Source organism: Saccopteryx bilineata, chromosome 1, assembly GCF_036850765.1.
Source record: "Saccopteryx bilineata isolate mSacBil1 chromosome 1, mSacBil1_pri_phased_curated, whole genome shotgun sequence".
Taxonomy (NCBI): domain Eukaryota; kingdom Metazoa; phylum Chordata; class Mammalia; order Chiroptera; family Emballonuridae; genus Saccopteryx; species Saccopteryx bilineata.
This window is the reverse complement of record NC_089490.1, coordinates 227158966-227171324: the sequence shown is the minus strand read 5'-3', so window position 1 is coordinate 227171324 and position 12359 is coordinate 227158966. Positions and strand designations below refer to the sequence as shown.

Sequence of the window (12359 nt, the reverse complement as noted above, 5' to 3'; positions counted from 1 at the left end):
TTAGGATGCAAGAGAAATGACTTTAGATTTTCTCCTTGAGGGTGGAGGGAGGTAGAAGGTACAGAGGGGATAAATGGTTATGAAAGGAGACTTGACTTGGAGTGGTGAACACACAATATATAATATACAGATGATGTACTATAGAATCATACACCTGAAAGCTATATAATTTTATTAACCAATGTCACCCCAATAAATTAGATTTTTTTAAAAAGAAACACTAAAATGGAAAAAAAAAATTTTCCTTGAATCTGTTACTTTGCCTGAGTGGTGCTAGAGTGGACCATCCTAATGCCCCTTGTCCTAGACTTCCTACATTTAGATGGGATATTAAACCCTGATCGTTCTGACATTCTCTCTGGGCCAGCATGGTTCAGTTTGCTGCATGAAGTCCAGGGGAGGTAACCACGTTACACACACATCTGTCAGCTGAGTTGGCAGGAGTATGCAGTTATAAAAAGGCAGTGAGAAGTGAGGCAAACCAGCCCTGCCTTCCATACAGGCCTTGAGAGTGTCACTGTTGCAGAGCTCCGCAGCTGTGTTTCCCTGGTTGCTTCCCAAGGAGGTGATCCAAGGGCGAAGACACAGCCCATGTGGATGGGTGAAAAAACAGATAATTCCGCCAAGAAAGGGAAAGTTGGTCATTTATATCAGAGGGAAATGACAGTGGCTGGGTGATCTCTGTGGCTGATGGACTTCCCCCTCTCTGTAGGAGTCATGTGGCTGGAAATTCTCCTTGCCTTGGTGCTGGGCTTCGTCATCTACTGGTTCGTCTCCCAGGATAAGGAGGAAACGTTGCCACTTGAAGATGGGTGGTGGGGTTCTGGGGCGAGGCCCACCTCCGAGGAGGATGAGAGCATTTGTCCTTTCAAAGTGGAAACATCAGAAGAGGAGATCAACGTAAGGGCCCTCTTTCGTGCAGGGTTGGGCAGAGGGAAGGCAGGAAGCCCCTTCTGTGCTTTCCCTGACACTGGTGTTGGGTGTTAAGCTAGGACTGGGGAGGGGACGGGGTGTGGGACATGGCCCCTCTCCAGCTTTGCCTCTACTATAGTGCAGTCTTGTGGCTACAGGGTTGCTGGGTCTTCTGGAAACAAACTTCCTCTGTGCTCTGCCCCACCCACACCCCTCTCCTTGCGGTCCTGCATTTTGCTCTAGGATTTACACCGAAGGATCGAGAAGGTTCGTTTAACCCCATCGTTGGAGGACAGCCGCTTCCACTATGGATTCAACTCCAACTATCTGAAGAAAATCATCTCCTACTGGCGGAATGAATTTGACTGGAGGAAGCAGGTGGAGGTTCTCAACAGATACCCTCACTTCAAGACGAAGATTGAAGGTATGTTTCCAAAACACCCGCTGAAGGGGGACAGATGTCACAGAACGGACTTCTTAGATGCTAGACATGACTTAGACAAAACTAGGGAGACCCAGAGTCCAGTTATTGGTCTTTGAGATGTATTTAAAAGGTATAACCTCATCAAGATGCAAAAATAATGCAAAATCCCAACTGATGCAACAGTCCAAGCCCAAGTTCACATGCTGTCTGCTGTCCAGCCCCCATAATGCTAAGCTGGCTGCCTCCCACCCCTGGGCCCAGCAAGCCTTCAACAAATCTTTTTCCTGGCTCCACAGCCTGAGGTTGGTCCAAGGTCTCCCACCTCATCTTCTGTATGCTGCTGTCCTCCTCCCTCATGTTTGAGCTGCACTGACCCCTGAGCTCTGGGCTGCTTAAGGCTCAGCCTCTGACCCCCACCCCAGTGTTCTGTCATCATCGCCACTGCCTTGTCATCCACCCTCCCTTGTCTGTGCTGAGCCTCTGGCTCCAGCTGCTGTCCTGGGCCTTCTAGCACAGGTCAGTCTCTCCAGAGGCCTGCAGGGATGTCCAGCCCATCACCTCACAGAGAGTGAGCCAGCTGCCTGAGTCCCAGGGAGACTGAGGTTCAAGGCCAGGTCCCAGCTCTGCAGCCTCCCAGCCTGTCCCGGCTGGGGCCCCTGGCCATGACCTCTCCTCAGGCCCTCCCCTCACCACCCACCAGGCCCAGCACTGCCTGTGAGCCTAGTGTGGCTCCTAAGTCAGCATCCTGGGTATGGAGCATCCTGTGGGCACCACAGACCTATTAGGGAAACCGAAAGAACATTTCCTCCTCAAAGGGAAAATTATGAGGTTTGGGCTTTTCGCATTTTTTTGTAATTTTAAAAATTGAAATATTTACAATTCAGAAAGTACAGAAAGATACACCGTGAAAAGGAATCTACCTTTTGACCCTCCCCCAGTCCCCTCCCCAGGGACACTCTGCTTCTCTCGTATCTGCTATCAGGGATGCCCGTGCACACACAAGCATACATGTATAGATGGGCTTTGTGTTTTTTCTAATTTAAAACCCAAATGATAATGTGATAGAACTTGAATTAAAAATAAGCTCATGTCATGCAGTGTGCCCCAAAGGATTGAATATTATTACCTCCTAAAATAAACTGTAAATTTAGCAACATAGAAGGATGACCAGGATATATTGTTAAATGAAAATAATAAAGTTCCAAAATGGAATGAATGTATGTAGGGTTCTATTTCTGTTAAAAGAAAGTTATGTTCTTTAAGCATGTTTGAGAAGTCTGGACTGTCATAGCCAAGAGGAGCCTACAGAAACATGACAACTAAATGTCTTGTGTCCTGCATGGGGTCCTAGGACAGAAAAAGGACATTAGGTAGAAACTCAGGATATCTGAGTGATATTCCATTGTATGTATAGGCCAATATTATTCAGTCTTAGGGGGGAAAAAAAGGGAAATCCCACAATGAGACAACATGGGGTAAATCTTGAGGGCATTATACTAAGTAAAATCAGCCAATTACAGAAGGGCAAATATGGTACGGTTTCATTTATACGAGGGACCTAAAATTGTCAGGCTCGTAGAAGCAGAGAAGAGGATGGTGGCTGCCAGGAGCTGGGAGGTGGGGGAAGTGGGGAGTTGCTAATTAATAAATAGTTAATAAGCAGTTAATAAGCTGACCTGTGGTGGCGCAGTGGATAAACATCAACCTGGAACGCTGAGGTCGCTATTTCAAAACCCTAGGCTTGCCTGGTTAAGGCACATATGGGAGTTGATGCTTCCTGCTCCTCCCCCCCTTCTTTCTCTCTTTCTCTCCCTCTCTAAAATGAACAAAATAAAAGTTAAAAAAAATAAATAGGCCCTGGCCGGTTGGCTCAGGGGTAGAGCGTCGGCCTGGTGTGCGGGGGACCCGGGTTCGATTCCTGGCCAGAGCACATAGGAGAAGTGCCCATTTGCTTCTCCACCCCCCCCTTCCTCTCTGTCTCTCTCTTCCCCTCCCGCAGCCAAGGCTCCATTGGAGCAAGGGTGGCCCGGGCGCTGGGGATGGCTCCTTGACCTCTGCCCCAGGTGCTAGAGTGGCTCTGGTCGCGGCAGAGCGATGCCCCGGAGGGGCAGAGCATCGCCCCCTGGTGGGCAGAGCTTCGCCCCTGGTGGGCGTGCCAGGTGGATCCCGGTGGGGCGCATGCGGGAGTCTGTCTGACTGTCTCTCCCCGTTTCCAGCTTCAGAAAAGTACAAATAAATAAATAAATAAATAGTTAATAGATAATTGAAGTTTCAGTTATGCAAGATGAATACATCCTACAGATCAGCTGTGCTACACTGAGTCTACAGATAACAATATTGCACACTTAAAAATTTGTGAAGAGGGTTGGTCTTACATCAAATGTTCTTAATGGCATCAAATTTTAAAAATCAAAACTTAAGTGTGGACTTTAGTTATGCACGTATCAGTACTGGTTTATTCGTGGTAACAAATGCATCCTGTTAACATCAGATGTTAATAGGAAAACTGGCCTTGTTTGCCACAACTTCCCAGGTGCTATCCGGGCCCCTCGCTCGGGAAGGGGCTGCTCTCCAGGAGTCTCCAGAGGAGCCTGGAACCATTCACCTGTCCTGGCATGGATGGCATTCCAGCACTCTACCTTAAAAATATTTTTCTCCACTTAAAAAAACAAAGTTGTGCATTTAATATATGTCCATTATAGAAAAATTAGAAAGTACATGTAACACATACAAAAAAATGAAAGCGCTTGAAATTTTCCTGTTCAGAATTTTTTTTTACATTTTTGTAATCTATCCTTTCAGACTTTAAAATTCATCTACACACAGTATAAATATGTGCATTCATATACTGTTTACAAAGGCGATCACATAATGAATGTGCCTCAGTAATTTGCTTTCACCACATAGCGATATATACTGAACTGTGTTCTATCAAATACATATACATCTACACTGTCATTTTAAACATGTGCTGTATTCCAGGATACTGTTAAACTATAACCTATTTCATTCTCTGTTGCTAGATATATGGGGCTTTTACACCACCACCTCCAACTTGATTTTTAAATTATTAAGCAAGTATTTACTGAGCCCTGTCATGAGCTAGGCACTGTTCTGGGCTCTGGGAATACAAGTATGCCCAAATGGCCATGTCCTCAGCCTTGGCCTCACAGAGCTCACGTTCTCATGTGACGGGCCATAGGAAAGCACCAGCCTTGAAGGATGGCCGTGAAGCCTGAGTAAGGACAACCATGCAGCTGGAGCACAGGGCAGGTGCTTGGCCAGAGTTGGTGGCTGTTACAGTTATTACTGGAATCAATACCATGGTGGGGGGCTGAGGTGGCAGCACCCACTGTCTGAGCTCCAGAGGGTGCAGAGCCTAACCAGATGCCAGACCAGAGGGCCGTGACTGCAGGATCCTCTCCCCATCATCCCCCATCCTGACTAGACTTTATCCCTGCAGGGCTGGATATCCACTTCATCCACGTGAAGCCCCCCCAGCTGCCCTCCAGCCACACCCCAAAACCCTTGCTGATGGTGCATGGCTGGCCTGGCGCCTTCTACGAGTTTTACAACATCATTCCGCTCCTGACTGACCCCAAGAACCACGGCCTGAGCGACGAGCACGTTTTTGAAGTCATCTGCCCTTCCATTCCTGGCTATGGCTTCTCAGAGGCATCCTCCAAGAAGGGTACGGGGGCTGCTGAAGGCCCACAGATCCACCTCCTCCTCACCTGGTGGAGCCAGGTTTACCCACCAGGCTCTCCTGGGAGATCGAGGCTGGGAATCAGCTGCGAAGCCTGGCATGAGCCCATCTGTCCCCACTCCCTGTCCATCGAGGCAGGCATCGGACACCCCACCTCTGGGCCCCAGGATTTCTTCTCTCCTCCTGAGCTGCTCTTACCCAGCCTGGGAGTGAGGATAGGGTGGGGAGGGGGAGGAGTTTCACAGGACATGGGAGGACCCAAGGAGTGGCCTCTCTCCATGACTCTGTTCTTGTTCCCCCTCACAACCAGGCCTGAACTCGGTGGCCACTGCCAGGATCTTTTATAAGCTGATGCTACGGCTGGGCTTCCAGGAATTTTACGTCCAAGGCGGGGACTGGGGGTCCCTGATCTGCACCAACATGGCTCAGCTGGCACCCAGGTGAGGCTCACTCAGGTGTGTGTGCATGCCTGTGTGTGCACAGCATCTGCAAGTCGGACATCTGTGCAGGGCTCTTCATACTGGGCCCTGCCTGGACTTAGTGTCTGAGCCTTGGCATGCCCTCTTTCTGGGATGCTAGTGAGCCCAGGGCACAGGAGGGAGGGTTTCCTGGCAGTCAGCTCTGCCTGGGGCACTTTGACAAGGATCCTCCCTCCATAGGGTGTCACACAGGGTAGGTGACTCTGGGTCAGATACCCAGGAAGAAAGGGCCAGTTAAAGGAGGGAAATGTCAGGGAATATACCTTTCTGATGGACCAAACCCTGAGAGAGACTAGACCAGAACTTTCTAGAAACTCTGTATGTGCTCGCCAACCTGCCCCTCCATCTCATGTGGCCACCCCAGAAGGGCAGATGCTGAAGCGGGTTGGCCCTGGTGGCCTCCTCCTCTCTGTTTCTTCTCTCCCCCCTTCCCTTGACACCAGCAAGCCTCACCTGGCCCCTCTCTGCCCTCAGGCACGTGAAAGGACTGCACTTGAACATGGCTTTCATTTTAAGAAATTTCTACTCCCTGACCCTTTACCTGGGACCACGTTTCCGGAAGCTTTTTGGCTATACCGAGAGGGATATGGAGCTGATACATCCCTTAAAGGAGAAGGTGTTCTACACCTTGTTCAGGGAGAGTGGTTACCTGCATATCCAATCCACCAAGCCAGACACCGTGGGTGAGTGACCAGGATGTGGCCCAGCAGCCCAACTCAGAGGCCCTCTTCACCAAGGGAGGCCTCACCTACCCCCAGAACACTACTCACAGGGTGTCAATCTGTTTCGGGAACTCTGAGCTCTCTTGACCAGTAAACTGCATTCTTCCATAGAAGTGAGTTGATGCATCATCATCAAACTCCCAAACAATTCCATTTAGCAGATTTAATATTCCTAGTGGCTTTGACCTCTGATCCCTCCACCCCTGAGGGGTGGAGAGGGGTGGAGGGAGGAGGAAGCCGGGGGGCATGGTCCCTCTGGGACTGTGGGGACAGAAGAGGGGGTCCCCATGAGAGTGAGGGAGAGCCCAGCAACCAGGGCCCTGTTAAAAGAGTATTTAAAAAAAAACAGATAGAGACATTTAAAAAGATAAAATCTTACAAATATAAAATGAGTACATGTCAAAGATTTTACTTACCTCATTAATTAATAAAGGAACCAGTAGAATGTAAAACAGAACAGCTCAAAGGCAATTAGGAACACTAATTAGGAACATAATGGGCCAATACAGTGATTTTCAGCTGGTGCACCACAAGAATTTTTAAAACATGCAATACCTGACTATTTAGTCAAGACATTGACCTCTTTCCCCTTAGATTGTCAAATAAAAAAAATGACAACAGCCAACACAACAATAGCTGTCCAGTGTGAACAAAACAATTACACCTTTTTTCTTGTCAGATCATCAAAATATATATATTTTTTGGTGTGCTGCAGAATTTTAGTAATTACTTTATGTGTGCCATGAGATGAACAAGGTTGAAAATTGCTGGGCTAATAGATGCAAAAAGATGCAAAACATCAAAACCCACAGTAATAATTAAATATCCATTTGCTTCTCTATGAACAAGAATCACCTGCATAACTATCCCTTTTCTACATTTTACAGAGCTATAAAATAGCTCTAAGACAAGGGAAGAGGAGTCCCCTATAGAGTCAGATAGCCCTGGGAGGGTCCACTGTATAATTCCCTGAATGTCACTCAGAAAGCACCCAGGAAGAGTTTTGCCCATTTCAAAGTCTTATAGTTTTCAGGACAATCTTATTCTCAATACGTATTGGGCAGCTCATGATACTAATAGCGTTTCATCCCTCTGATCATAAAAGCAATCCATGCTCATTTTCACAATTATTGAAAGATGCAAAAAGCTCAAGACAGAAACAACAGTCACCTGTCACCTCTCATCCTTCTCTACCTCCTCTGTCCCCAGACTTCAAACAAACTTGCTAACATTTTGGTTGATGAATTTTCACAAGTGGAACCCATCTGTATGACCAGAAACAGAACATGACCTACCAGCCCAGAAGCCCCCTTCCCCTCTTCCACTGTCTCCCCTAGCCCTCCAGGGTCACACCTTCCTGACTTGAGACAGATAGATTGGTTCTGCCTGTTTTGATACTTTATATGAAGTGGAATTCTAGAGTAGAATTAAGTCTAGCTTCTTTTGCTTAATTTTATGTTTGGGAGATTCACCCATGCTGTGAGATACCATGAGGTGAGACACCATGCTGTTGTCCCAGCCATATTTAGTGCCTGCCAGTATTTTAGTTTGTGGGTGGATCAATATTTATTTGTAACTGATCCTGTTTTAGACTTTTAGGTAGTTTCTCGTTTTTTCACAAATCATAGCACATAAACCAAAAAACCACCTTTTAAAAACAGCGTTAATATACAGTATTTCTCATTCAGATCTCACAAAACCCGGAGTCACAGACCCTTCTGTGTGAGGGTAGCTGCCCATACAGTGTCTAGGTCCCCACGAGGCAGGGGGAAGCATTACCCCTTTTCTCAAACATGAGGATCCCAAAGTGAGGGTTAAGGAAGTGAGGTGCAGGAGCACCCCAAGCGTCACGGCAGGGCTGTGCCCCACCGTAGGCTCCCTGGCTGTGGCACCACTCCGTGGGACCTGCACCACACCTCAGAACTAACAGCCAGCTCCCTGGTCCCAGACCTGAGTCGCTCTGCCTCCCCGTGCCAGGCTGTGCCCTGAATGACTCCCCTGTGGGACTAGCTGCCTATCTTCTAGAGAAGTTTTCCACCTGGACCAACTCCGAGTTCCGCGACCTGGAGGATGGCGGCCTGGAGAGGTGAGACCCCCTGCACCTCGCCCAGCAGCACCTTCTCACCATCCTCCTCCCCTCCAGTTCACTGGGTGGAGGAAGTAGGCCCCAAGTTGGTATCCAGCAGAGAAGAGTATGGGGGGAGCAGCTGCTCCAAGGACTTGAGTTTCTTCAGAGACCAAGAAGGAAGGGAAGGCTTGGGTGGGCACCGGGGGTTGGTACCCTCTGCGGAGCTGGCAGTTGAAATTCGAGAACAAAGAGTTATAATGGACCCATCAGCAGGGCTGCAGTCCCCTCGGGTCTGTGGACTGTTGGTTGGGTCCCGGTAGCAGAAGGCCACACAGGGACACTGAAGCAGTGAGTGTCACAGAAGTTAGAGGATCTCGTGTACCACGGGCGGTTATTCTGGGGGTGAAAGGTGGAAGCTTGTAGGGTGGACAACGGGGTGGGGGAGAGTAATGAGGAAACATGGGGGACCAGAAGGCACAGCCAGTGGGCACCAGTGACAGATAGAGGCCATGGAGGGCTCCAAGGGACTCTGGACATGGGGTGGGGTGAAGGAGCCCAGCACCAGGAGAATGAGCATCCATCCCAAGTCCACAGACCACGAGCTCCATCAGTGTGAGCCAAGTGACAATTTCCTTCTGGGTGTGGGGCCCTGTGGCCTGGATGGGGTCTTCCTGCTCAGCAGTCCCAGGCTGGAGGAGAGAAGGGGTGCTTCATGCTGAGTGGGGGATTTCTACTGGGCCCATGGCTCCCTCCAGGGGCGACACCAGTTTGGCAGGAGGCATATGAACAAGCTGGGGCCTGATGAACAAAAATGCCCCAGGAACTGCTGGTTCTGCCCTACTGCTCGTGGGGCCAGACGGGGCAGGGACAGGAGCTGTGAAGGCTGCCTTGGGACCAGAGACTGCCCAGGGCCTGGCAGGGGCAGTCTTATCTGGGGATAGTCCCGGACGGTCCGGTCTGTACTGAGGACACAGGAGGGGGTACCGCCTCTGAGCAGGGGGTGTAGCATTCTGCTCACAGACCTCCTGGACCCCTGGTAGTGACCATGTCAAGGCCCCTGAGGTCAGGTGACCTTGTCTGTTCCTTCCCACTTGGGCAAAACCTCTGGGGTAGGGGAAGAAGGAGTTGGCTGACACCACCCAAGATGACGGTGAGAACCAGCACAGCCTGCCTCGTATGTTGTCGGCACTGTGCACTCATTACCTGTCATCATGGTGGATGGTGATGCTGGGCTGAGCCTGCCCTGCCTGTGGCTTGGGGACAGTACCCCCGACCTTGCAGTGAGGTCCAATGAGGGAAGCCAGGTGGGAATGGGGCCTGGCAAATGCTCGCAACCTACAGTGGCAGCTCTTGTTTGTCGTGCGACTGCATCTGGCACTGACCGTGGCCTTGTGCTTTTCTTAGGAAGTTCTCCCTGGACGACTTGCTGACCATCGTCATGATCTACTGGACAACGGGCACCATCACCTCCTCTCAGCGCTTTTACAAGGAGAACCTGGGAGGCAACTTTTTGACTGACAAGCACTACAGGTGAGCCTGCCTCAGGGCATGGGCCCTCCAAGGCAGAGAGCAGCGGATGGACCTGGTCTTGAACTCAAGCTAGGGCACTCAGTGGCAGAAAAGTAGTCTGGAGTGCGGGTGCACTGGGTGTGTAGGACCAGAGCACAAGTGAAAGGTCAGGTGTGTTTGGAGACATCCCTCTGTCCTTAGAATCAGCTCCCGGAGGGCTTCCCGGGGCCAGGGTGCCGGCCTGGTGTGGCTCTGACAGTTCTGGGACCCTTTCCTGATCTCATAGGAAGACCCCTGGGGGCAGTGAAGGAAAAGGGAACAGCGGTGGGGAGTGAGGCTGTCCCATCCCTCTCCCCAGTCTAGGTGGCCCTTCCCTAAAGGAGGGTTCCTAGTTGGTTAGAATTGTGGGGGGTGGCTTTATGGCTCCCTGTGGGTAGGCCAGCTGACCCTCTCTCCCACACTTACCCCCTGCTGTGGGGGACAGGCTGCCAAGCCACAGCCTAAGCCCTCAGTGGGATCGCTATCCCTTCCAGGATGAAGGTCCACGTGCCCACAGGCTTTGCTGCCTTCCCATGTGAGTTAATGCACGTCCCAGAAAAGCTGGTGAAGTTCCAGTACCCGAAACTCCTCTCCTACTCCTACATGGCCCGTGGGGGCCACTTCGCGGCCTTTGAGGAGCCAGAGCTGGTCGCCCAGGATATCTGCAAGTTCGTGGGGTTGGTGGAGCGGCAGTGACCCCTGCCCCTTTGGGGCCGGCTCCCTTGTTGACACCTGCCCTTTCTCCTGGAAGTCCCATGTCCCAGTGCCAGCCTCCCTCCGGAGTAGGGCTGGCAGGGAGGCGCCTCTGTCTTCTCTTGGTGCAGAGCCCCTTTCCTGAGGAATGGGTTTGCTTCAGTCCCCTACCCATCCTGCAAGCCCCCACCCCACCCCACCCTGCTCACACCTCCACACTTGTTCCCCCACACTTGTGTTAAGCAACATGACTTTGATAATGATTTTACTTCTAAGAGCAGCTGGAATCAAGTGACATGCATGTGCCCCGACCCCACTGGGCTTTCCCTTCCAGGAAAGCTGGCAGGTCTGCGTTGGGGTTGGGGAAGTGATCCCATTCAAACCTGGCAGGGAAGGGCAGGACAGGCCTGCTGCCCGCTCTATCCCCTTCCGGCACCTGGGGCCGCTCAGAGCAGAGGCCAAGGGGCTGAGTGACTGCTGGGGACAGGGTCCGCAAGGATGCCCCAGATCCAACTCTGCCCACCTCTGGGAAATGAGGCAGCCCCACAGGTTCTGCCTCACCACCTGAGCCCGCCTGCAACTCTAGGCTCCAAGGAGGCCCTGAGAACGACTCTCCCCATCATTCCACCTTGGATGGGACAGAGACGGAGTCAAGGGCTGGAGACTGAGCCCCACACACTGGCCCTGGAGAGGCAGGAAAGGTTGGCTATCACCAGTCTGGCTAAATAGGCACTTTATTAATGAATCCCATTGTCCCTGACTGCTGTGGGGTGACCCTGGCCCAGCCATAGCGTCACGGCAACATGATACAAAAACAGAACCACAGTGGAAAGTGGAGGTGTGTGTACAGCCCACCAACAGAGCCTGCACTGGCTGGCTCTGCTCTACTCCCTACACAGTCCTGGGACAGGGCTGGGGGCGTGGCTTAACTCCTGGGACAGGGCTGGGGCGTGGCTTAATACCCAGAGTGGGGAGCTTTAAGGACCCCCGCACCATCTCCTGGTCCAGGCTCCCTCTGCAGTAGGCTCTTTGGTTGCCAGTTGGTTGTATGTACACCAAGAAAGGGGTGGTTGGTGTTTGCGTGCTTAGAGGGAGGAGGTCTTCCATCTGTTACATCCTCCCCATTTCCTGAGAGTGTGTCACCACAGCCAATGGGCCTGGAGGGGCACAATTCCAACACATGATCTTGCTAAAAATCATGGGGACACCATCCAGCTACTGAGTTGGACATTGCAGAAGGGGGATCGGAAATGAGCAGAGCCCCAGGCACACAAGCAAAGGCAGGGAGCTGCACCTGGTCCCCTCACCACTGCTGTGACCAGAAAGCATTACCCAATGGCAGTCTCGCCCCAAACCCCTCAGCCAAGGGCCGGAGCCCCTTCCTGGCTGGTTCCATCTTTACAGAGCAGTGGGACTTTCTAAAAGGTGGACAGAAGTCCTAAACTTGGTTGGGGTCAATGTCAAGCTACTTCTCCACCTGTATCTCCTCACGTGCCAGCTCCCTGAGCCTGGCCCAGCCCAGAAGCTTGCTCGCCCTCAGTCCTCCTGGTAGGCAGCTGCCACACTGTCTGCAGGGCTCTGGGCCAGGCACTGCCCCAGGACGGCCCCACTGATGTTGTGGATGGCTCCATAGGTCTGCTGCTGCTGTGGGGACAGGGCTGTTCTCTCCGAGGTCAAGCCATTCAGAATCCGGGGCACATAGGGCTGCCAGCAAATAAGAGTGTTAGTGCCTGGGAGGGGCAGGCGTGAGATGTTATACCCCATTCCTCCTCCATTGTCCCCCTTCCTTCCAGCAAGAGGGACTCAA

The 12359-nt window shown here is 51.4% G+C and overlaps 2 protein-coding genes across 11 annotated transcripts in view; one reads left to right on the top strand and one right to left on the bottom strand.

Moving 5' to 3' along the window:
- EPHX1 (epoxide hydrolase 1) overlaps positions 1 to 10827 on the top strand; it is a 33840-nt gene extending 23013 nt beyond the window's left edge. For both annotated transcript variants that reach the window (XM_066237356.1, XM_066237366.1), the window contains exons 2-9: positions 713 to 900; positions 1156 to 1336; positions 4800 to 5027; positions 5353 to 5482; positions 5996 to 6204; positions 8221 to 8329; positions 9716 to 9841; positions 10354 to 10827. In XM_066237356.1, coding sequence (XP_066093453.1) covers positions 718 to 900; positions 1156 to 1336; positions 4800 to 5027; positions 5353 to 5482; positions 5996 to 6204; positions 8221 to 8329; positions 9716 to 9841; positions 10354 to 10555 — 1368 coding nt within the window. In that variant the 5' untranslated portion in view covers positions 713 to 717 and the 3' untranslated portion in view covers positions 10556 to 10827. The remainder of the gene's footprint in view (positions 1 to 712; positions 901 to 1155; positions 1337 to 4799; positions 5028 to 5352; positions 5483 to 5995; positions 6205 to 8220; positions 8330 to 9715; positions 9842 to 10353) is intronic.
- Positions 10828 to 11268: 441 nt separating this feature from the next.
- Positions 11269 to 12359, bottom strand: part of TMEM63A (transmembrane protein 63A) — a 33693-nt gene continuing 32602 nt past the window's right edge. For all 9 annotated transcript variants that reach the window (XM_066237280.1, XM_066237285.1, XM_066237237.1 and 6 more), the window contains one exon: positions 11269 to 12256. In XM_066237280.1, the coding sequence (XP_066093377.1) occupies positions 12089 to 12256 (168 nt within the window). In that variant the 3' untranslated portion in view covers positions 11269 to 12088. The remainder of the gene's footprint in view (positions 12257 to 12359) is intronic.